We start from the raw sequence: 26,036 nt of genomic DNA, 5'->3' as shown, positions 1-26,036 counted from the left end.
AAGATTTTACAATATTGCTGCTTTTACTACATTTTCAATCAAATAAATGCAGCCTTGGTGAGCATAAAAGACTTCTTTCAAAAACATTCAAAAAATCTTACCAATTCCAAACTTTTGAATGGTAATATATCATATTTACCCCTTTTTTTTTTTGTCTAGAGTCATTTAAAGACATTTACAGCTGTGGGTGATGGTTTTTCAGGACACCTCCTCAGCTTTTGTTTGAATAGTGTTTTCAGAAATTCTCCCAGTCGCTCCTCATCCTCCCAGAGAGAAGTGTCAGGCCTCAGCGGTTCAGAGCAGCTGATATCTCTCTGCCCATCTGCTTTTAGCATATTGAGATGTATTGAGAGAACGCGAGGCGCCGCTTCCCTCCGTGAGCTGGTGAAAGGCCCGAGTGCGATTAGATCATAAAACTGTAGCCTAATTTAAACGCCGGCTCTCCAGCGCTTCACACCGTGTCTATTAGAGATCTGTGCACTAATTCTTTTCATGTACCATGAGTCCTGCAGATGTAGTGCACTATAAAGGAGTCATTTAGCAGTCTTAATGAACAGAGACGGCCGTTTGGGAAGATCAGGCAGTGCTCGACGGTGCTCTGTGCAGGAAGAAAGGACTCTTCACGGAATTTATTGCTTTATTAAAGCGAGCGTCTCGACGGTTACAAATGAACAAAATGACAAGTTAAGTGGTGTACTTAGGATGTCAACATTCCCTAACTTGAGAATATATGGGAATTTTGACGTGCAAAAGGCCATTTGTGCTTCTTATTATGGTTTGATAGAGAAACGGAATGTCAGTAAGCTACATTTTTTACATTTTTCAGATTTTTGGGAATTTTGAATGGTTGCAAAAGTGTGGCTGCCAAGATGTTCTGAGTGGTTGTTAGCATGTTGCTATACAGTTGCTAAGTTGTTCTGGGTAGTTGTATTGCTAGGTATTATTATAATAATTTGTAACATAATAAATGTACTTACTGTAATGTTTGATCAATTTAATGCAACCTTTATTGTATTTATTGTATGTATTAATTTCTTTCTTTCAAATGAGAAAAAAAACCTTTGAAAGGAAGTGTATACAAAACAAGTATTGGTTCTAAATGCACTATTAAATAAATATTTATTTTACATTTTTAGGGTGGAGTTGCAGAGAAAAAAAACCATCTCAAATGCAGTCTGATCCTTTTTTCCCCCTATACAATTTTAGGTGCAAGCAATTCCACCAATGCCCTTGATTGTAGCAAAATCATATGCACATATGCACCAACCCCAAAAAATACTGCTACAAGCCAAAGTCAAGAAATCATTTAGATTTAAAGAAATAACATTGCACAGAGCAGAGAAGAAAAAAAATTAATCAATGGGAAAAAATGTCTCCTTTAAGATTGCACCGGTGTATTACCTGGAGGCATGGAATGTAAATGGAAAATCAACATTGTATCCTGTGATAAGGCAGACAAATTAATAAAGGCATTTTCTGTCCTCCGCTCCTGCTGACGCAGGTGTTAAAAGTCAGTAGGTCGTGCGAGAGGAACTTTTCTCGCAGATGAAGAGGGTTTCACAGGTTTGACATCGGCTGAGAAGCGGCAGTGCTCCACACGTGCAGCAGCGGTCATGAGGATACTCAGTCAAGTGGGCCACAGGAAACACTTTCCTGAGGAGAGATTATGTTATGAATACTAGAGTACAGGATAAGGTGCAGCATGTACTGTATGCTGCCTACTATTTCACAAAAATATAATAGGAAACAGTATTCAGTATGCAGCAGTGCTGCTACATTGTTGCATTTGGAATTCAGGGAATACCAGCCAGTTGTCATCTAGGAAATAATTATGATTATTTTGCATTTCATTACAGTTTTGTGAAAAAAAGAAGACGTCATTTGGTGGTATTAGTCTAATAAAATACAGTATTCCTTTTCAGTTCAGTTAGCAGGTCAAATTGAGTGTAGTGCATTCTGGAAAACTACTTGTAGTAGTGTGGTACGGTTTCATTTTGAACATAGGCGTTGTTTGATTAGTGCAAATGCAGTTTTGTATAGTGACATTCTGTGGCTTTGTTTCAAAACCTAGTAAAGCTGCCTTTCTAGTAAGAATCCTAACTAAGTAGGATCTCAGCAGTGACTTGGATTTGTGCTGTGTGTGTCAAAGGAATTGTGCTTAAAGGGTTAGTTCACCCAAAAATGAAAATTCTGTCATTAATTACTCACCCTCATGTCGTTACAAACCCGTAAGGCCTTCGTTCATCTTTGCAGCACAAAATAAGATATTTTTGATGAAATCTGAGAGCTCTCTGACCCTCTGTAGATAGCAATGCAACTGCAATGTTCCCAGGTCCAGAAACGTAGCAAGGACATTGGTAAAATAATCCATGTGACGTCAGTGGTTCAACCGTAATTTTACGAAGCTACAAGAATACTTTTTGTGCGCAAAGAAAACAATAATAACAATTTATTCAACAATTCTTCTCCCCGAGTTACCGTCTACTGCCATTTTGGAGAGTACCCCCAGAACGTAATCAACCTAATCAGTGTTATGTTCAGTAGACAGCATGCGCATGCTGAACGTAATTATGGGATTGCCTTCTCCACAAAGGATACATGCTGCTCTTTATCAAAATTTGGTTGACTTAACAAAAAATAAAAAAAAAGATGTAAACAATTTTCACCTAAAGAGTAAGTAACATTGGATCAAACGTGATTTTTTTTATTATTAAAGAAAAGAGTCTGTAATTGTATATCTTGTAAAACATAATCAAAATAATCAACTTCAAAAGTTCCTGACACATGTGCAATACAAGTGTAAGTGTTCCTGCCTGGCAGCATCTCACTTAAACAGTCTGATTGTGCTGTGTTCTGTGTGTAGGTCCACTAGATGGAGGTCTGGAGGAGGAAGAGGAGGAGTGCATATCAGACGCAAATGAACTCACTGCTAAAGAGGAGTTTTCAGTGGAGGAAAACTTTCCTGCTGATTTTGAGCCGGACAACCTCACCTGTGAGGACATGGAGTACTTCTGCGGCAAAGGTCAGATATTCCTGACGCTTCTATTTCTACCATATATAGCACAACCTCTCATGTAGAAGATGTATAAACCAAGGAATTGTTTAGAAATTGATCACAGTGCATATCCTAGTGAAATGAATTGTAACATTCAAAGAAATTCAGTTTTGCTAATTGATTCCCAGCTGAAGTCTGGCTCGGAGGTGTCTCTGATCACTGGTTTGATGGCAGTTTTAAACCAAAGCTTGAACACATACTGTTTTGGCTGGGCTTGTAGAGGCGTGGGAAAATCTCCAGCATCCTCTGCGTCCAGGTTTGGATAGGCTCCCTTTGATATCCGATTCTCACTATGTACCTGAAAACAGGAGTTTGATCTAGGCAATGGCAACCAGTGCGCTGGCTAACCTTTAGTCATGTTCTAGCCAGGATTTACCATGGGGAGCGAAACATACCTGAGCTTTTACCGCTTAAAGGCATAGTTCATCCAAAAATAAACATTCTGTCGTCATTTGCTCACCTTTATGTTGTTCCAAACCTGAAAGCCTTTATACATACAATACAAATAATGAGATGTTTAACAGAATGTTGACACTGCTCTTTTTCATACTGCAAAAAAGGATTGGTACAAAATGAATAGAAGAAAACATAAAAGTTGTACATGATTTGTTATGTATGTACAATAGTACAGCACGCTTGAAATGTGTTGGTTAAGCATTTGCATCTGTGTTTGCCAGGTGTTTTGGGGTGTCTCATGCCAGTTCAGTCAGTGTGTGCCTTTTCTATGATCTTATTCCTTTTATGTATTGGTCACACCTGACTGATTTACAGTGTCTTTTAGTTCAAAGTTGTGAGTATGTCTGGACCCCCAGCACACCCCTCAAGAAACCCTTCTCAGGTGTCCCAATTCTGCCTTTACTGTTCATTGAGAGGAATCTGACCGAGTTGGTGCTTTGAATGTCCCTCTGCCTCAAACAGAAATGTTTTTAAATTACGTTTCTTTTAAAAACCACGTTGTCCAGAGGGATTTTATACAAGGTTTGTCTTTGAGGAGCAGAATTTTTTTTTATGTCTTGCACAAGGTGGGCTCCATTTTAATGGTTTTCCTTTTGTTCTACCCGTAAAGGTGTAACAGGCGTGACATGCGTGAACCTTAGAACTAATGGCAGTTTGGCAATATTTTGTTTCAGGGTCAAATTAAAATCTTCATATGTGCGTTTGTTTCCCACTGCTGGATTGAATGTGCGTGGAGAAGGCCTGCTGATGAATATAGTTTTACTTTGTTTTGTTTGTGGAGCTTGAATTCAGATTCTCAAGGGATAAAATACAGTATTGAGATGCTAAATTCAAGTACTATTACTAAAAGATCCCAAGGTTGTTTCTTCTATTTAGAAATTAATTAGGAAAAATGTAAGGCGTCATGTCTAGTAGATGTCTATATAAATGTGTCGTTTTCTTTAAACTGGTGGGATTCATGAAATAACCACTTTGGTGAATCTAAAGATTCAATTTAAGTATTCAAATGAGTTTTGGTTTTGACAGGGGTCACAAACTTTGTCACCATTTTTGTTTTAGTACCATGATATTATTTATTTTTGCCTTTTTTGTTTCTTTTTATTTGTTTATTTACTGTATATTTCTTATTTCATTTTTATCTTTATTAATTGTGTTTATTTTTTGTCATTTCTGCATACAAAAATATGAAAAGTGCTATGTTTTTTTGGACATGGCATTCTTTTAAGTATTTCATAGTACTCTGGAATACTTACAGTAAACATTTAAGTACCATAGTAATGTCACTATACACTTTTGTAAGTCTTGGACCAAGGCAGTTTTTGAGTATGCACTTGTATCAAAGCCATTCGATGGCCTCTTTTGTCTGAAGCACCAGTAAGTTTGAGCAAATCTCCTCTCTTAAGATTCCTTTGAACTGTTTTGATGGCTTTGCTAAAACGAAGACCAACAGTGGTCCAAACTTTCAACTCTTTAACTTCCGAGATGCTTTAGTAATCTTATGCGAGGGGTTTGCATCAGATTTCTCAAGCTCCCTATCAGCTGCAATTCGGCTCTAAGTCTTCCGTGTCCTCGAATTCTTCGGACAAGTTCCCATTCTCTTCCCGTTAACGCACAGTACAAGCTCATCAGGTGTATTCATTTCCCCCTGATCCTCTGCTCAATTAGATCTCTTTAAAGCGCATTTAGTCCAGCGTCTGAGTGGCTTAAATTCACTCCACTTATGCAGAAGTGCTATGAATTGAAGGCGAACGCAATCCTGGTGGCATTAAACGGTTTATGTGTGTTATTCCTCAGCTATAGGATGGCAGAGAGTGTTCTCTTGATTAAGTAAACCCTCTGAAATTAGATGACGGGCTGTAATTAGTCCAAACGGAGTCAAATGTTGGAGCTTTAAAAAGCAGTCACTCATCCCTGGGCCTTTATCTGTTCTGGAGAATAAGGTCTCCTGTGTGAAGTTCCTCGCTGGCAGGCGGTTGCTCCATGGCTGGCTCGTAGTTCAGTGGTCGTGTATCTTTGTCAGCATTTGCAGACAACTAGCTTGTCAGGAGAACCTAAAACCTCCATTAAAAGTTTCATCCTATAATAGGTATTAAAAAGCTGTCTGAACAAAAAGAGGAATCGCCCGTCTTCATTAACTCACCAAGCCCTTATTAACTTTGATCGGACGACGGTGAAGGAGCAAAGAAGCTTAAATTCACAGAGGTCAGGCGGTTGGACGGCAACAAAGTCTCACCCATTTGCTTGAGTCTGAATTTGTTGCACCTTACAGCTCAAGGTTTGAAATGGAATTAACTATAATTGTTAAGAGGAATCAGAATTGGTCAATTCCTTAAAATTCCCATTCCAGACATCTTCAGCTCATATGAAAAAGGGATGGGAACCATAAGGTATTATTTTTAAGAATGGGCATGTAATGAAAGTATTTTGATTTCAGTATTTAGATTTTTTTTTTTAACCAGATAAGAACAGCTTTTTATTCACAAATACTTGATTCACTTAAAATTCACTTAAATTTGTTCAGGAATCAGATTACTTTGCTCTGTTCTGTGCGTTTCTACGGTGTTCCTTCTGCATTAGCAGCGTATTACACATTCAAGAACCATTTCATAATGAAAATATGGTCATTTCTGTATTTTTTTTGTCAAACTGTATAAGAATTGGTTCTTATTTACAAGTATTTGATTCGCTATAAAGAAGGGGCTCATAAGAGTCATTTGTTTAGTAATCGGATTACACTTGTTGCGCTGTACTGTATGTTTTACAATGTTACCTCTGCATTAGCAGCGTATTGCACATTCAAGTGGCATTACATCATAAAAATGTGCTAATGTTTTTGTTTTATTTAATCTAACTGGATAAGAACTGGTGCTTATTCTTACGTGTTTAATTCGCGATAAAGTAGTGGCTCATAAGAGTCGTTTTTTCAGTAAACGATGTTCCTTTTGTATTAGCAGCGTATTACACGTTATACATTAATTTCTGTATTTTTAAAATCAAACTGTAATAGAATTTATTCTTATTCACAAGGATTCGCTGTAAAGAAGTGGCTCATAAGATGTCTCTGCAATATTATGTTTGCCTTGCTATATTAAAGAACTGTTACTTAATGAAAAACATTTTTTTTCTGTATTTTAATCTGTATTTAATTGAATATATGTACTTACAGTATCTATGACTCTTCAGCACACTGTAGCTTGAACAGTCAATGTCCAACACCAATATCTGTACACTGATACGCTCCGATGACAGCATTCATAACGTTGTGAAAAACCACACACACACAAAAAACTAACTGTTTGGTTTATAACAGTAAGCGCTCACAAGAACCATCATGCATTATGATCAGTAAATCTTTTTGATGCGTCGACTCTTTGCACATCACTCATTCCAATTCCCAGCAGCCTCTGTGGAACCAAATACCCTGAAACAGCAGAGGGGTTCCTCTCTGCGCCGACCCTAAACTGTTTGGAGAGGGTCTCGGCTTCAGTGGAATCGTTGCGCACTCATGTACCATGAAATGATTGAGACGCTTCCGTCAATGGCTTCATACGAAATGGTTTCGAAACAGCAGAGCACACTGTGAAATGAAGTCCCTGCCGATGAATAGAGTGAGTCTAGCGCACAAACGTGAATAAACATGAAACCTGAGGCCTTTCGGAAGAGATGGGCCTCCTTATTTGAAATAGAAGACGGAGGGAAATAAAGAGAAAAAAGGCACCCCTGATAGTCCAGAGAGACAACCTTGTTGTGTCCTTTGACAATTGAAGCAGCCCCCCTCCAAACAACTTCCTTTTCACGGTCAGTTTCACATTTATGGGCGCTGCGCTTGTGAACAAGTTTCAAACTGAAACTACAAGCCGCTGTCACAATCGCTGCTATAATTGTGAGCATGCTGGTGTTATAGTTTTTTGTAGTTTTACAGAAATTGTGCAAATTCGATCTTGCTTCTGTGCTTTTTTTGCGGTTGTGAACTCTTCAAACCAATAGCGAATGTTGGCCTTGCTAACGAAAAGAAATCTGCAGAATAAACATGTTCAATATGAATTAATTGATCTTAATGACAGCATTGAGATTCCATTCTGGTCTGATGGTATCACAGCGGAGAAAGACTTGAATAATTATGAGTCATTTTAGCCTGTAGCAAGGTGCCACTTCCGAACAAATCCTTTGAATTTGGGCGGCCTTACGACGCGAGCCAGTAAACAGTGCGCAGTAGAATTAATTACACTCTTCTTTGTGTCGCTTCCTCGCTAATCGGGATCTTCGGCTGCAGAAAGATCTATTCAATACATTTCTCCCGTTGCTGATGGTAAAGCGAGGAGAATATGGGAAAATGCTCATTTGCGCAGCGATAAGATGAAAGACGCATCCCTTTAGCCACGTTTGACTCTGTGCAGGAAATCATTCATTAATGTTTAAGTATGACAATCTAGCCTGGCCAGATCTACATACTCCAGACGGCATCGCATGGAGAGATAACGCAGGCCAGCAGCAGCCAGAAGAGAGCACAGCCAGTTCCTGTAATGATGGGGAATTTATGGGCCTTTAAAGAGATAGTGCCGAGGCCTTCCACTAATCACACACTCCACCGGGGTGCTGGGTGGGATTTTGCTGGGTTATTTTCCTATTTTGTTGTCCGTACTGGAGGCATTTGAATTTTTTTTGTAATCCGCTTCCGAGAGCTGCATGCCACTGCAGATTATTGGGCGGAAACGTGAAACTGCGGACTTTGTTTGAGTATTTGTTGTACAGCTGTCTCTAGTTTTTACAGGGAAATCTGTTTATTTAACAGCAGTTCACTTTATAAAGTCCTCAATTACCACTGCTTTAAATGGAGGGGAAATATTGGCTTCCTAAGTGGCCACCCATCACCAAGCATAACAAAATTAGCACTTTATCTTCAAAACACACAGGATACATAATTCAAAAGTTCCCATTATTAGAAAACAATTCAACGAGGCAATTTTGGTCATGTAATAGCTAGAGCTGTGTTTCTCTTTTTACTCACACTAAGAAAGCATTTCACTTTATTAAACATACAGTACACACAGAGGGAACAGAAGTGGGTAAATTACTAACAACAGGCACTTCCAGTCTTACTGGAAAAATAATTTTTGTACTCTTGATAAATGGATACCCAAAACCTTTGCAAAAAAGTACTGTGGTGGTAACATGGTACATCAATAGCATCAAATACTTTGATATATTCAGGACCATGCTACTTAAAGTGAGCATGAAATGCTCTTTATGATTATTTTACTTCATAATATGATGTTTTCTTGGAATGTTTTCCCTTGAGAAAAAAATTGGGTAGATCCTTTGGGAATTAATTGGATTGTGAAAAGTGGGTGTTATGTACCACAATGGAAGAGAAATAATAAAAAAAGAGAAAAAAATTTAATAACTGAAAACTAAGAGGTACTTATGACGCCAGCCAAAAACAATAAAAACAAAATAAAAATGTTGTTTAATTTTACTAAAATTATTTATTTATTTATTTATTTAAATTAGTGTACTGCAAATTTGATTTAATGTTTTTTTATTATTATTTCTAGTGCTGTCAAACGATTAATCACAATTAATCGCATCCAAAATAAAAGTTTTTGTTTACATAATATATGTGTGTACTTTGTATATTTATTATGTATATATAAATACACACATATGCATGTATGTAATTAAGAAAAACTTTATATTTGTATATTAAATATATTTATATATAATATAAATATATACATGTAAATACATGTAAATATTTAAAAAAATATATACTGTATGAGTGTGTATTTATATATACATAATAAATATACACAGTACACACACATATATTATGTAAACAAAAACTTTTATTTTGGATGCGATTAATCGCGATTAATCGTTTGACAGCACTAATTATTTCTATATCTGTACTCCAAGGTGGGTGAAAAAATAATAATAAAAAAAATCACATTATCATAGTAGCACGTCAAAATGACGTAAAAAAAGCATGGTACCATATTTTTGGTGCAAAATAGTATATGCAGGGATATGACCATTGAAATGGTCATTTTCAGTGAGAGTAATAAGCAGTATTTATTATATTCAGACTATTCTTTTAGCAACATTGGTGTACCATTAGAATACAAAATAATTTTTTAGCATACTAAAAATTTTTTTTTCTTTTCTGCACCGATATTGTTTATAGGTAAATCTTTCTGTGGACGTCTGTGCATGTGTGGTCATTCACCATCTAGACTATAGTATTTGATCTTTCTGTCACTCTGTCTCAGTTTGTTGGGATTAGAAAGCTTAGATCTCCTTAAAATCACCCTCACCAGATTGACATTTTCAAGGGCTTCCTTGGTAGAACAATGCTGAGAGGAAGAGAAAAGCCAATATGACTTTGTGTCTACCTTGCTGCAGGAGCTGTTTGTGTAAATCGCCTATAAGCTTATTGACCCGCATGCATGTCACTGCCATTAGACAGAACAGAGGAGCTGCGATCTGATTGGCTGATTTCTCACTAACTCTATCCTAATGTCTGACATATGCATGCATGGTTGAACGCACGCATGCAAACAACATCTTGGCACCCAGATCAATCTCTTACTCTTTTTCTTTTTTAGACCAGTGAGCAGAAGGGCTGTAAACCTTATGTCTGTCCCACCTCATTTGACACGGATTTAAACGAACCGGTTTCGAACCCTAGTGAGCTGACTCTACAAAGACCGCTTCCTTCCTAGGCAGCATCCTAATTGTCAGAAGTGACTGATTTGAAACGCTTTTCACAAGCAGCAATTCATTTAACGGTCACTCACACACATCACACAAAAGTCTTGGCAAGCTCAAAGTTAATTCCAATTCGATTATAGGCATTAGCATGTTGCTAAGCTAATGACTCAATGCTCTAATTAACATAAAAACACATGGCACGCACAAATATTGGATTAAATGTTGTATTTTAATCTGATATCTAAATGACTAAATCCGTCAAAGTAAAGATGGTTTTAGATGTGTTTTAAAGAATATACTATTTATGTATTTTTAAAATCATTTGAATAGTCCTTTTCTCTTTCTGATCAAGTTTATTTAGTCTTGGCATTGCGTACTATGAATATTGTTGGTTCTAATGATAAATTGTTTGTGATGCTACAAATTTGTAAGTTGCTTGGGATAAAAGTATCTGGTAAATGATTAAATGTAAAGGTACGTTTGGATAGCGAATATGAAACTGTTTGACCGATGAAGTATGGAATTGATCTTGTGGACTTTTTTTATCTTTATGAGTGCATGTAATTTTTTTCTAGCCATATATAAAAAAACAAAAGCAATGTAATGTCCATTTATGTCAACTGCTATACATCAGATGAATGAATTAATTAATTCTTTCTTATTCTGAATCATTTTGATTATTACTTCTAAATTGCTTGTCATTTATTTTTTAATTCAATAAATGCAGCCTTTGTGAGCATAAACACCTTTAAAAAAAAAAATTGCGAAGGGAACCCTAACTATTTTAAAATAATTGGCTGGTCACAATTGATAAAGAATTGATAAACACTTCTTTTCCAAAAGCACTTTCTATCTCACTTTCTAGCTTTTTCTCCTCTAGCATTTAGCTTGTATTGGTTTTCTCTTGAATGAATTGCCTGTGCTTGTGTTATTCTGATTTGTAAGTCACTTTGGATGAAAGTATCTGCTAAATTAATACATTTAAAAATGGGAATGTTGGCGTGAATATCTGGGGCATTTTGCCCTGAGCCCTGGTTAATTTCTGACCCTGTTATTTATCTGTCTGCTGAGAAGCAGGATGGATATTTATATAAACTACATACAAGAGTGACAAAGAAACATGGAGAAATGCAAAAATACAGGCAAGATGTGTCCCAAACAAGAAATAAAAGGTATATGTGACTTCTGACTTGGATTGTAAAAACGTCAGATTATATTCTGTTGCATGTAAGTCTTCTTCATTTTATTCAGGTAATTTCTGTTGCACTGTACCTGCTTGGCGCAATGTTTTCCCGGCGGATTCCCTCCATGTTCCTGAAAGAAACTTCATCAAGCGGCTGTGACACTTGTTCCCTGCGAGGTTGCCTGGGCGATTGTGTTTAAAATGCATTGCAAACGGTGTTAGATAGAAGGCAGAAAATCCTTAATCACTGCTTAATTAACAAATCATCTTGTAGCTTCATTTCCTGAACGGTAATTAAACATTTCCAAGACGTTTCGTTACAGGGCTTAACATGTTCGCTGGAGATCAAGGTAGAGCCTTTAATGTTATCTCGCTGCCTTCCCAAACTCGCTACACTGGAAAGGAACTGTTGATATTGCCTTTTGTTATCCTTATGGTAATGCTCAATGAGTATGCTAAGGAGCTTCTCAAGGCCTGACAATACAAATAGTGAGGCACTTTTTAGCGGGAGAGTGAGGAGGACAGAATGAATATAAAAAGCTGAGCCCTAGCAGGAACTTGCATGCAGGAAAATAGGTCAGAATGACCTCATGTGCAGTAAGTAGGGCAGCGTGGCCCTCTCCTCTCGCCCGGGTGTGCAGAGGCAAGCAAGAAGCTGCGATCCTTTTGGCCATGTTTACTGCCTGCCTTTGAAGTGAACCACGTCTTAACTGGCTTAAACACACTGTGGCGAGAGAATTTGATCTTTAGATTAACCCATCCGGACGGACCAGTGTGTGTTTGAGGACCATGGTGAAGGCCGTTTCGCTGCGTTAGAGGGTCACCGAGACACTGCCACGAAGCATCTTTACTCAAACTGTGACTCCAGTGTGCTTCGGGGGACAAAATGACTATCTATCTATCTATCTATCTATCTATCTATCTATACAAATGTAAATTAATGAAATATCAAGTGTCAATATTAAGTGTAGACAAAGCAGTTTACATCTTCTGTTAAATGTACAATCACAAATATATGATTTATTTATTGTGTTTTTAGGGGAAGAGAATGGCAAAAGAGAAACAGGAGAGACAGAGATGGAAACAGACAGTGGGAAGACCAGACATCCTCCTCTGGAGCCAGAGGAATGGGACGGTCCACGTAAGTGCATCATCTGATCGCGTTCAAGCTCATATGTTATAACCATCAATTTTGACTATATGTTTCATAATTGTGACTTTATATCTCCAGTTCTCACTTTACATTAAGTATCTGTACAGACAATATGTTGTCTGACTTATTTCCTTTTGTATGGAAGCCCTTTTCAAACGGACAGTGATGGACAAGAAATATAATTTTGTGACATTGGCAATATCAACTTGTAAACCAAACGTCACGATGGGCTTTTAGTCCAAATCAGTTGACCTTGAGGTAATCTATATGTTGACTAGTTGAACTTTTAACCAGTGATATTTTATATATCATTGCAATGCTCTTACAGTTTAGGTTTAAATATATTGATATAGTTCTTTATTTTTGTATTTTCTCTATTCATTTTAATTTATTTAATAATTTTTTCATATTTTTTATTTATTTTGTATTTTATTTTTTCAATGCATTTATAGTTTGTATTATTTTTTATTTAATGTTTAAATGAAAAAAAAAAACATTTAAATTTAATTTGACTTATTTCAAGTAAACAAATTAAATAAAAAAAACTTTATGGTTTTAGTTTTGCTTCTAGTTAACTATAATTACCCTGCTTTTAACAAATATACACATTTAAAAGTTTAATATTTTTTCAAATTCTGGTAAAAACTGACCAAATATATTGACAAATCATCTTGCATTCAGAGGTGCATCCAAATGTTTTTTCAGTAAAATACTCTATAGAATGAGAATGCCCCTCCACCAAAACAATATCCTTCTGACTAGCATTAGCAAGAGGCAAATCATGGTTCAGGCAGTGATGTAAACTAAATCTATTGAATATGTAAAATAGAACAAACACTTTGATGTAATATCGCAATTGTTAAAATGCATATGAACAAGAATTTAAATCATAAGTACACTATTAAAAACTAATGTTCCAAAAGATGGGTTTTGCGCAGATGCCATAGAAGAACCATTTTGGGTTCCCCAAAAGAACCACTTTTCTTAATGTGAAGAACATTTTAATAATATAAAGAACCTTTTTATGAGGTGAAGAAGTTCCATGGATGTTAAATGAAACATCAATGCCAATAAAGAACCTTTATTTTTGAGGGTAATTTTTAAATAGATAAATAAGTTGTTTATTAGGCATTTAAGTAATTCTGAGAAATAAAGTCACAAGTGTGAGAAATAAAGACAAAATTAATCAACAAGTTGCTTGTTTTTAAGTGTTGGGCCTCCATAGGTTTCTTAGCATGAGCACCTAATGACCTGGTCCATAGCCCTTCTTGGACTGTTTTTCATCTCCTAGAGTCTTTCTGCACCACAAAAGCTTTCTGATTTTATATGCTGGAGAACAGAAATATCAGAGAAGAAACCAGTGCTCAGTGCCCCTCTGATATGATACTCAGTCCTGAAGGTCCAATCCAGCACGCGATCATTCCTGGCCCTCCTTTAACCGTTTAGGCCATTAGCTAGCGGCCAGTAATCACTTGTAAGCGGCTCATTATGACACGTTTTAAATGAATCCATCTGGGATCAGGGGATTTCAGACGCTCAATAGCAGGACATCTAAAGATATCCTTGACAAGGCCACCCGACAGAGGTAAAACTCTCGGCTGCTTCTGAAGCCTTAATGAGCTCTTGAATTACGAAGAGCGTATTTTTTCTAACTTATGTTGAATTGTGATGTGGTGATCTCCTTTTGATCACAGTCTCATTGTATTAACAAAAAACAGTGACCGTGTTACTAAGGAAAGAAGGCAAAAATGGTGCACACCTTTTTTGTGCTTACTATTTTAGCATGCTGTCTACTCCGTATTTCATGGTTGGAAGTGCATGATGCAACTTCTAATATATTTTATGAAATGAGGAGATTATTATATAATCTGGAATCTGATGTGATTTGCATCTGACAATAATTAGTGTTTTGTTGTTCCCATGTGACATGTACAATTCCTATACATGAAAAAAATTCTGTCATCATTTATTTACTCTATAGTTGCTCCAAAGTGTGTGACAAACCTGCATTTTTCACAGATGTTAGACTGAATGTCTGAGGTTTTTTTTTTTTTTTTTTTGTACAGTAAAAACATACAGTAACCAGGTGTCATCAAACTTAAAAAAAGACACAAAATTACCATAAAATCACTGTAAAAATAGTCCATATTACTCATGTGTTATTTTCTGAAGAAGTCTACTGAAGTCTTCCGGTAGTTTTGTTTGAAAAAAAACAACAGCTGTAAAACTGTCCATAAAATAAAATAAAATAATTTGGACTTTTTATTTATTTATTTATTTAAATGTGATCAAGTTGATTTGCGATTTGAGAGCTACATTGGAGAAGACTTTCTGTTTAAATGGTTACTTATTGTAAATAATTACTGACTACTTATTATTGCTTAAAATATTACTTCAAATTCACTTCAGAAAACATCCGAAAACTTGAAATATATAACATTAGCCCTATGTACTATAAGTACTATATAATTTCATTATATGGAAAAGAGCAGTATGGATATTCTGCCAATGTTCTTCTTTTATGTTCAACTGAAGATAGGAGGCAATACAGGTTTGGAATGACGTGAGGGTGAGAAAATTATCACAGAATTTTCATTTTTTGGATAAACCATCCTTTTAAGCTTCAGTAGAAAGCACACAACAGACGTAAAAACAGATATCTTTTCTTTTCCAAGAATCTCGCCTTACCATGCAGATTTTCCCTCGCCGTCTCTCGGTAGAGAAAAAAAATCTGTTTTATCTGTCTTTTTGCACTTCTTAAAAGTCACTTCATCAAAGTGATGGATAATACATCCAACAAGATAGCAACGGCAGCAATTACTGTTCAGCCGTGGCATCACATCGCAGAATACACAAAATATGATTCCCCTTTTAATGCATATGACCTCCAGAATTTATTGCAGGTACGTACATTTACAAGAAAGTGGATTTTGGAAAGTTGGCACCGGTGAGCCCCCTGGGGTGTGTATTTTATACTGACAGCGAATCAGAGTTATCAGCACCTATCAGATAATGCATTTATCATTAAATTTCACATTTGCATTTCAATCTGGAAAGGAAATGAGCATTGGCGGCGTAAGATAAGAGCGGTAGGGACGACGGTAATAAACGGTCCCTGTGATCAGTCAGCCAGCAGGGCTGAGGGGGTCAGTCACACAACGATGGGGGCAAACGCATACAAAAAGAGGCATCATAGACCAGTTAAGGCTTTCCGGAAGAAAATGCTGAGCTTTAAACTCCTGTTAAAAAAAATAATAAAAATGGAGGGGGGCTAAGCAGCCCAATGTGTCTCTGATCATCCATGCTGAGAGAGAGACAAGTCCCTCCCTATTCGTTTTGAATGATTTTTGTTGGTTGTGTCGCTCATCTGTGAAAGAATCACACAAAGAAACATGTTCCATAACAACACTCGAATTCTGTATTTTCTGATGGAAATGTGAGTGGTGCTTGAGGTCTCCAGATATGTTGCGAGTGTTTGTCGGTGGGATTCATTTCACCTGTTTTATCGCCTGCTAGGTGAAAATTGTAAATCTGATCTCTTAGAAAAAGGACCATACAAAAATCTGCATGATTTCTGGTGTCACTCAGGTTTAGAGCATAAATGGAGCCGGGTGTGTTACATGCTGAAGTTCAATATTTTGTGTTAGAGGTATAAGCACGGTTGCCTTAGCAAACACTGCTAACTAGTCTGATATCAGTCGAGAAGTTGGTGTTATAGTTTCAGTTCATTTACTGATGCATGATACTGTACATTTACAATTATCATCTAATTACAATCAGACATTTTTATCACCATTTATAGCATGCTCATGCTATTAATGTATAGCATGTGCAAGCTCATTTGTTTCTCTAGTTTTACATTTATTTTTGCTTATTTAACTCTTACTTAAAGTTCTTTAAAAACACTGATTATTAAATAACACTGTTACTGCAAATACAATAACATTTCAACTAATTAATTAATTAAATTATATAAATAATTATATAAATAAGACAACTCATTGTCTAAAGAGTCATGGGTAAAATAAAGTAACAAATCCATAACTCACTGTGTAAATTATAACAGTGTGATAAATTCCTAAATTGTGTAATATACTGTATATTGATGGTAAAATCTGAGTTTTCAATATTACTGTCTTTACTGTCTTTTTTAAATAAATGTTCTATAATTTCTAAAATATTAAAAATAAAATTCAGTCCAAATTCCTATTATCCAAAATTGTAATGAGCATGCATCCCAATAATCGTTACACCAAACAAAATAAAAATTGTTAATTGTGTTGTGTAAAAAATGGTGTTACATTTGACCTGTTTAGCTTTGTTTCTTCTGTGAAACACAAAATGAGGTGCTTTTCTGAATATCCAAGTTACAAAATTAGATTTATACTGTCAGTCAGAATCCTGACAGTTAAAAACAGTCACAAAAAGAACAATAATCACCATAAAAGAAAACATGAAAGTAGTCCATATGAATCGTGTGCTATATTCCAAGTCCTCTGAAGTCATACGATAGCTTTGTATGAGCACCAGACTGACATTTAAGGCGTTATTCACTGAAAATCTTGCCTCCAGCTCTCAAATCTCATTGGAGCCACATGAAGGCGAGTAGATAATGACAGAATTTTCATTTTGTCAGATTCATCTCACTGCTGAATTCCATATTTACCTCCCACCACGATCTCTCTGTTGCTAATGCTGCCGATAATCTTGTTACATTACACAGATACCATCTATTCTACATGCCCCATTCGCTCCTCACAGAGACATTACTGTCAAACTCCAGCAGGAATGTGGATTTCTGGCAAAATAGAATGCAAATGAGAAAATCGCCCAACAGGAAACAACCCTCTCAGAATACAGGATATGACATCGCTCACGCAGCTGCATCACTGTCTCTCGGGGAGCTGTACAGTGGACATTAATCTCCGCACGTAATAACCGCATTCACTTTCACGTCATGTCTTCTTCTGAAAGGCTATTTCCCCCCCCTTTCATTCCTCCCATTGTGTTAGAAAAGTCAGATGGGCCTGTTATAATTTAAATAAAGATGGGAATCACACCATCAAATATGAACATCTCAAATGAGATGACTTCCTGTTCGCAGCGATTAAAAGCAAATGTATTTACTACCTTGTTATCACTTTATTTATTTAATTTTTTACTCCTTTTTTAATGTTCAAATCTGGAGTCTTTGTTATTGCCCGGCTTAAGTTAAAATGCATGATTACGATCGGGAACAGATAATTCTTAATTGTTCGGTGTGAATGGGATATTTAATAGAGAGTACATCAAAAGAAGGACAGTATCTTAATGAAGCGACTCACACAGGTTGCTCCTGCTTTAAGAATCTTTTAAAGCCAATTCCAAGATTTGCTTTCGGTGTAAAAATGGCAGAAGTTCACAAGCTTCAATGTTAAAGGGGTCACAAATCAATGGTGTTTTACGTGGTACCCGACCGGTGTTATTTTATTATCACTGAGATACTTTTATTAATATTTTGAATTAGATTTTTTATATACATGCTTTCTGGTTTCATTTTAATTTTACTTAAAGTTTTCGTCATTTTAGTTGTTTTTAATTGTTAAAAGTTTTAGTCATTTTATTAGTTTTTGTTGTTTTTAAATGTGTCTACATAGCTTTTATTAATTATATTTCAATTTAAGTTATTTTAGTATTAAACTAAATGAAAATGAGAAATGTGGTCTCTCGAAACTAGCTGAAATTATATCATTTTAATATATTTAATTTTATTTCAGTTAACATTTTAATTTGTTTCATTTTATTAAATTTTACTTTAGTTAACTATATAACCATGTACATAACTCTCTGGAGATTCTAATATTTTTGTGTTTATTTTTTATGTTTTTATTTTTTATTTTAGTTACTTGTTTTAGTTGTTTTGTTGTGTGCTTTTGTCATTTTCATTTTTATTTGTATATTAAATATATAATATTTATATTATGAGGTTATTTTAGTTTTATTTTTGGTTATTTTAGTGCATCGTTAAACTAAATTAAAATAAGAAATGTTGCTTTAGCAACAAGCCAAGTTTAAAATTTTTATATTTATTTCATTTCAGTTCAACTTTTTCTTTTTTTTAGGTTTTAGTTTTAGTTTATCCAATAACCCTGGTACCTAATTGGCCAAACTTTGTTTGCGATCTCGTACCATATTCGTTGCACATGAGAGGTGATGTAAAACATAAAATATTACTCTAATTACTATATATTTGTGTTGCATATAACTGATCACTAATAAAAATAGCAAAGCTAACTAAGTAATGTTTGTGAATTAACGTTTTAGGTGAATGAATGATTCTCATTCATACCCATGCACTGACTGATCAAGTCTTGGCACAAAAATTTTGGGGGCAAAATATGATTTGACCCCTATAAGCACTTGAGTTCCACAAAAGTGAACTTCTAGCTTCCTTCTAGTCCGTAAGCATGTTCTGTGAAGGCAGGAGGGCATCCCTGAGATTAAAGGAACATCCACTCTCAGCTCATAAAGGCGGTGCTCTGTTATCTGCTCCTCCGTCTCCTTCATTCTCTCTCATCATGGGCTTCTGTATATTAGTGGTAATAGCCTGTACAGCTATTTTGTTAATTATCATGGACGTCTTTGATACATATCTTGACATGCTCCTTAAGGCATAAAGAAAGTGCATGTGCAGGAACAGAAAGGGAAGGAAGCTTTTATGGATTAATGAACTTCTTTTTTGTACTTATCACAACGTCTGCCCTTAAATAGAAGCCTTTAACTTTAACTTAAAGTTACTTTAACTTAACTTTTGATCAATTTAAAGCATCCTTGCTAAATATAAGTATTAATCCCCCCCCCCCAAAAAAAATACTGACTCCAAGCTTTTGAATGGCATAATATATAATGTTACAAAAGCTTTATATTTCAGATAAATGCTAGATCAAATAAATGCAGGCTTGGTGAGCAGATGAGAATTCATAAAAAACATTAAAAATCTTACTGTTTAAAAACTTTTGACTGATAGTGTATATATTAAAAATGTATTTTTAGAAAGGTCGACGTATATAGTCAAATTAATTTATATTTTATTTATTTTAAGTATTAAAAGAGAGGCAGTATTAAAAGAGATTATATATAGATTAGTGCTGTCAAAATTAGCACGTTAACTCAGGGAATCATGAATTTTTCAGTTTAACTAATTTAAAGTTATTTATCGCCGTTTACGTAGGGGCGGAGCCTGGGTTGGCCACCCCACTCATAACTGCTAATTCTGTCTCTTTTTTTCTTGACAAGAAGTGCATTTATTCAGTCACAGACCATCTTTACGAGCACATCAAACAGGAGACGCTTCACTTCAGCGTCAGGCGCAAGTCAAACGAGCGTGGAAACTGAACTGCACTCGCAGCGCGTGCTCTTCGATACACGCACAAAGGTGCCAGCGCACGCATAGCCTGTATCATTTCATATCAAATCGACTAATTTTGATAGCACTAATATATATATATATATATGTGTGTGTATGTGTATGTATATTTTTTACTTATATTTTAAGTCAACTTGTGTGAGCTTTCTTGCTCTATCTATTACTATTATATATTATTTATTCTGAGAATGCACAAGGAGATGATGATGAGTGGAGGATCTTGGTTGTCCAATGAGCATTGAGTAACCCTCAGCTAGATCCAATCACCTTGAGGACTGACACACCTCCTCCTGGGCGGCTCTCTAAGCTCAGCAGTGCCTGTCGGACACAGTCGGTTTCGTCTGCGTGTGCCAACTGCACCCAGGCCACGAGCCGAACACAGGCAGGTTCTGCTGAAGAAGCCCTGAAGACAGACAGGAGCGGGTATCCAACCGCCTCCGCCTCGCAGTCAGGAAGCACGTATAGATTCCCTGTTCTCCTCTCAGCCCACCTGTACGTGGTGCTGACACTGTCTGCCCTTGACCGGACCCCCTCACCCGCACCAAACAATGGCCGCTTCAGCTTTAATGCACATATGTCATGCTAAGTGAATTTGTGGAGCAGATGGTCACGATAGCATGGCAGGTGCCTCGACAAATGTTTGCGTTTGCTGTGCTGCTATTTATATCGGCGCAAAACACAGCGGCACAAATATTTGAAAAGGCCATTGGGTGTTTTTTCAACATGCGTCACAATTATCAATGTGTCTTTTTTGTTCTTCCAAGCCCAAAACAAACAGATGGCTATGGGTTCAGTGCTAACCACCTTAGATTTCTGTGCAGATCTGAAAATATGCAGCAAAAAGATGGATGAAGGTCTTAAAGGAATAGTTCACCCAAAAATAAATATTTTCATTATTTACTCATGTCGTTCCAAACAAGCATGATGTTTTGTTTTGTTTTTTCCTGGGAAACACAAAAGGAGATGTTTATGCTTTTCAATCTAATGAAAGCAAATGAGGCTTCAAAAATGCCAAAAAAAGCAACCAAAAATAATGTAATAGTAGACTATATGTGACCCTGGACCACAAAACCAGTCTTAAGTCGCTAGGATATATTTGTAGCAATAGCCAAAAATACATTGTATGGGTCAAAATTATAGATTTTTCTTTTATGCCAAAAATCATTAGGATATTAAGTAAAGATCATGTTCCATGAAGATATTTAGTAAATTTCCTACTGTAAATAAATCAAAACTTAATTTTGGATTAGTAATTTGCATTGCTAAGAACTTAATTTGGACAATTTTAAAGGTGATTTTCTCAGTGTTTCGTTTTTTTGCACCCTCAGATTCCAGATTTTCAAATAGTTGTATCTCAGCCAAATATTGCCCTATCATAACAAACTGAATTCAAAAATGAATTCTTAGGTTTTTATTTGACTTATTTTGACTAAACAATAAATAAAAAGAAAATTCTGTTCATTTGGTGGTGGTGGTGGCGCAGTGGATAAGACACATGCCTTTGGTGTGAGAGACCCGGGTTCGAATCCACTGTGAGACACCAATGTGTCCCTGAGCAAGACACTTAACCCCTAGTTGCTCCAGAGGCGTGCGACCTCTGACATATATAGCAATTGTAAGCCGCTTTGGATAAAAGCGTCAGCTAAATGAATAAATGTAAATGTAAATGTAAATTTACTCCCCTTCATGTCATTCAAAACGTGTTTGACTATACTTTATTCTTTTATTTTATTCATTCTTTTTTTTTTTTTTTAAAGAATGTTGTTAACCAAATAATTTTGGTTCTCATTGATTTGTATAATATTTTTTGAACATAAAATGGAAATCAATGGGAAATGAAACTGGTGGGTTACCAACATTCTTCCAAATATTTTCTTTTTATCTACAGAAGAAAGAAAGTCATATGGGTTTGGAATGACATGAGGGTGAGTAAATTTGGATGGTCAAGTGAAAAAGATATATTCATATGAAGCAGTGTTGCATCTCAAATAAATGCATGTTGTTTTAAGGATATTTAGATGTCTTTGCTGGAAAATGAATATTTTTATATAATTTAACTGAAAGTGTGCAAACAAAAATGAGACTTGACCTAACGCAGATGGGTCCATTTTCATTTTTGTCTGTTACTCACATGAAGGTATCACATGGCTTTATAGAAAACTGCTTTTATTGGACTTTTGTGCTGCATTTTTGTGACACTTTATGGAACTTGTCATTCTGTGGTCACTAAGAAAGGAAGTCATATGGGATCGGAATGACATTAGGGTTAGTAAATTATACCAGATTTTGAATTGTTAGATGAATTAACCCTTAATGGTGCCACTGATTTAGCATATTTATCACAATTACAAACATCACAAGGGTTTGTTCCTTTAAGACTCTTCGAATCAGTCTGTGTATGTCAACATATTTAGCAATGACCTAGAATCCAGGAATTAAACATTCAAACAGCTGCAAACTGGCATTCTATTGTCTGCTTGCTGACAGCTTTTGAATTACATGCTTTAATGCTGGGCTTTCAGATAAACATCCCACTGTACCCACAAAAAAAATGTTGCATACAAACTGTTAATCAACGTTTGGCAACCGACACCTGCTCGTGTCCAGCAACTAGCAAAGTTTCTCATCTTTCTTTTCACATTTGTATCTTTTCCTCTAATTATTCACCGAAGTCTGTTAAGTCACGGTGCCGTCCGGTGGGAGGGAGGGGGGCCCAGATGCAGATTAGGCTCCTGAAGATGAGGGTCTAAAAGGGATTTAATGGTAGAATGGATTAGAGAAATCCTTGTAACAATGTTAAATAATTATAGTTCCAGCCGAGATCAAAGCAGCATTGATTGAACCCCTCAAGCCTTTAACACAGAGAGGAAAGAGGGAGAGAGAGAGAGAGAGTCTTGGAAAGCAAAGATTGGTAAACTCCTGCTCGGGCTGCAGCAGTGCTCGCACATGTGGATTGGTGAGGAAGCGCGTGGATAAAAAGATGTATCCTTTAGGAGAGCTCCGTCTGGCTTTTGTCACTGGAGCTGGAGATCCATTTGAGAGGTCTGATAACGGCGCAGACGAACTCGTGAGGGAACGTTGTCAGAGGCGCTCGCGCTGATACCTAAGCGTTTTAAGACGACTTATAGACAGACCGGATTTTAATGTATGCAAAGCACCAAGTTTGAGCGGAGGCTTTCAGTCGGAGTTGTTTATTTCCCATGTAATCAAGAAATTTTGACATGCCTGGCTGCCGCTCATTTTCCGAGCGAGGGTGTCTCATTCGCTGCTCTCAGCCATCTTACCGCAGGCTTTCTCTGCTAGTCTCGCGCAGATAAGTGGTATTGTGCGAAATCAGATTGTCGTGACAATGCGGTACAGTAGAATTTGGTATTGAATGAGCCGGGTTATGTAGACGAGGTGGGTCAAAAAAAGGACTAACTAATGTGGATGTGATTTCCGGTGATGTTTGGCAGCTGAACCAATACAACAACCTGATGCCTGAATGCCAATTTGTGGGCGGGGCTCGGTTTTGTGTTTACTGGGGAGGGAGGAGCTAGGCTTTGGTACCTTACTGCCGCACACACAGTGGCTGATTCTTGTGCTGATGATATACTCAAGCAGAGATTAGCCTGCACTCTTCGCTAGCAGTCTTAAGTGTCCAGATGCAAATTTCTCCACTGATCCGAGATGTTAAGAGGTTTAAGAGCAATGACTTCATGCTTGTTAGCAATGGAATCAATCTGAAAATGAACTGATGTAGTGAACAGGCTAGAATAATGCTGCACTCTTTATTATCAAACTAAGATGTTTGTATTTCACCGTTCAGATATGAATATAGACCTCTGTTGTGTGCTAGGAAGTAATATGTTTTTTGTTTGTTTTTTGTGGAATGTGAATCTTGTTTCTTTATTTTCATTATATTACTCTTTATTTGTCTATAGATATCTCTGCAACAGAAATCTAAAAGCTAATGGTACTATGAGAGATAATGCTACGTTAAAAGCCTTATAAAAGCATTCTAAAATAAAATCTGACAGTTAATTAGAAACTGCATGACTTATACATTCAGTCAGAATTCTCCAATCCAAAGCTTAGGTAGACCTGTTGACAGCTACATGGAATATGGGCGGAATAAAAGCAAGAGAAGGAGGGCAAACAGAGGGTGCGCTGTGAGAGGCATCCATATCAAAGCAAACACCCCCCTTATTTAGGGGAGGAGCAGAAAAAGCAAAATGCACATTCGCTATTCTTCCACAAACCCCAAAATACCTCCACTTCTACCAGTACAGTCGGACCATTCATGGAAAGCTTTATGACATCATCTCAGCAACAACAACAAATAATAATAATAATAGTAATAATTATTATTATTATTATTACTACTGCTGTAGTTGTTGTTACTATTATTTTGTTATATAGATTTCCACATGAAACTTATAGTTTCTTGTATGTGTGTCGTGGTATTCAATTATGCAATTTTCATTGGCATATTAATCATCTTTTCAACAAACAAGTCAGCGTTAATTAAAGCAAAGCATGGATAAAGATGTGTGACTGGATCATCACTCTGTTTATCACACAGAGCCAGAGTCAAATAAATTCAGACTGTGACAAGAATTTCAATGTCTGTCCTCTTTTCCATATCGTCTTCGTGAATGTGTGTGTGTTTGGAGAGAGGGAGAGAATGAGGAGTTGGGGAATGAGTGTGTTGTCATGGTAGCTCATCTTTTGTAAAGGTTCTTGACTGGAGATGAATGGATTTGTGGTTGGAGAGAGTCGTCTGATTGTGAAATCTCCTGAATGATCAGTTCAGCACAGAGGAAAACTGTATTTAGATGTATAGAGATTTATGTATAGAGTTCTCAGTTATATTTCATTTGTGTATCAATTTGCTTCTATCAGAATGATTTTAATTCCTACAGATGCCATATTGCTCTTTTGGGAGGGTTTTCTGCATTGGTAATTTGGTATATCAGCAACAAATCAAATCAAATCAAATCAAATCACTTTTATTGTCACATCACCACAGCACGTGTGCCTTCGTGAGTGAAATTCTTGAGAGCGTGCTCCAGACACTGCAAAAACAATTTACATATAGACATTACCATACATACGTACAGACTTATACAGATGACAATGTGTAATATACACATACATATACTCAGTACACATAGTGTACTATTAGACAGACATACAGTTACCGATACACATTATACACAGTATGTAGTACACATTCTACGTTATATACACACAGTAATATGCGAAGATGCAGCAGATTATATATAAACCGGGTGTGCAAATGTCATGGATGTGCATTGGATGGTATCCGGTGCTGGCAAAAAGATTGTTGTATTTGTGCAGTAGTGTACTGGTAGTCCAGTTTGAACTGTATGGGATTAAAGTGCAGTGCGTATACTGTAAGGTGGGATTATGCTGTAGGTATATTAGTTTTGACTGTTCATTAGCCTGATAGCCTGAGGAAAAAAGCTATCCCTCAGTCGGCTAGTGCGGGATCGGATGCTGCGGAGACGTCTTCCTGAGGGCAGCAGAGAGAGCAGTCTGTGGGACGGGTGGCTGGAGTCACTGATGATCCTCCGGGCTTTCTTTATACACCGCCTGGTGTAGATGTCCTGGAGGGAGGGAAGCTCACCTCCAACAATGTGACGGGCAGTTCGCACGACCCTTTGCAGAGCTTTGCGGTTGCCAGCAGTGCTGTTTCCAAACCAGGCGGTGATGCAGCCTGTCAGGATGCTCTCCACAGTGCAGGTGTAGAATGATCTGAGGATGCTGGGGTTCATTCCAAACTTCCTCAGCCGTCTCAGGAAGAAGAGGCGTTGGTGTGTCTTCTTCAGCACTGCATCTGTGTGAGCGGACCATGTGAGATCCTCAGTGATGTGAACACCGAGGAATTTGAAGCTGTTTACTCGCTCCACAGGTGTCATGTCGATGGTGATGGGTGTGTGTTCTCTGCTCTGTCTCCTGAAGTCCACCACCAGCTCCTTGGTCTTGTCGATGTTGAGTGAGAGGTGGTTCTCTTGACACCATTTAGTCAGGGTTCTCACCTCCTCTCTGTAGGCCGTCTCATCGTTGT

General features: G+C 36.8%; 1 protein-coding gene across 2 annotated transcripts in view; it reads left to right on the top strand.

The window, feature by feature from the left end:
* The window catches only part of LOC306877656 (zinc finger protein ZFPM2-like), a 160,338-nt gene that overhangs the window by 42,553 nt on the left and 91,749 nt on the right, over positions 1–26,036 (top strand). For both annotated transcript variants that reach the window (XM_079429554.1, XM_079429555.1), the window contains exons 2-3: positions 2,864–3,022; positions 12,445–12,546. In XM_079429554.1, coding sequence (XP_079285680.1) covers positions 2,864–3,022; positions 12,445–12,546 — 261 coding nt within the window. The remainder of the gene's footprint in view (positions 1–2,863; positions 3,023–12,444; positions 12,547–26,036) is intronic.

This window comes from Barbus barbus (assembly GCF_936440315.1).
Source record: "Barbus barbus genome assembly, chromosome: 12".
NCBI classification, from domain to species: Eukaryota; Metazoa; Chordata; class Actinopteri; order Cypriniformes; family Cyprinidae; genus Barbus; species Barbus barbus.
Note: the sequence above shows the minus strand (reverse complement) of the source record. Positions and strands in the feature narration are given on the sequence as shown.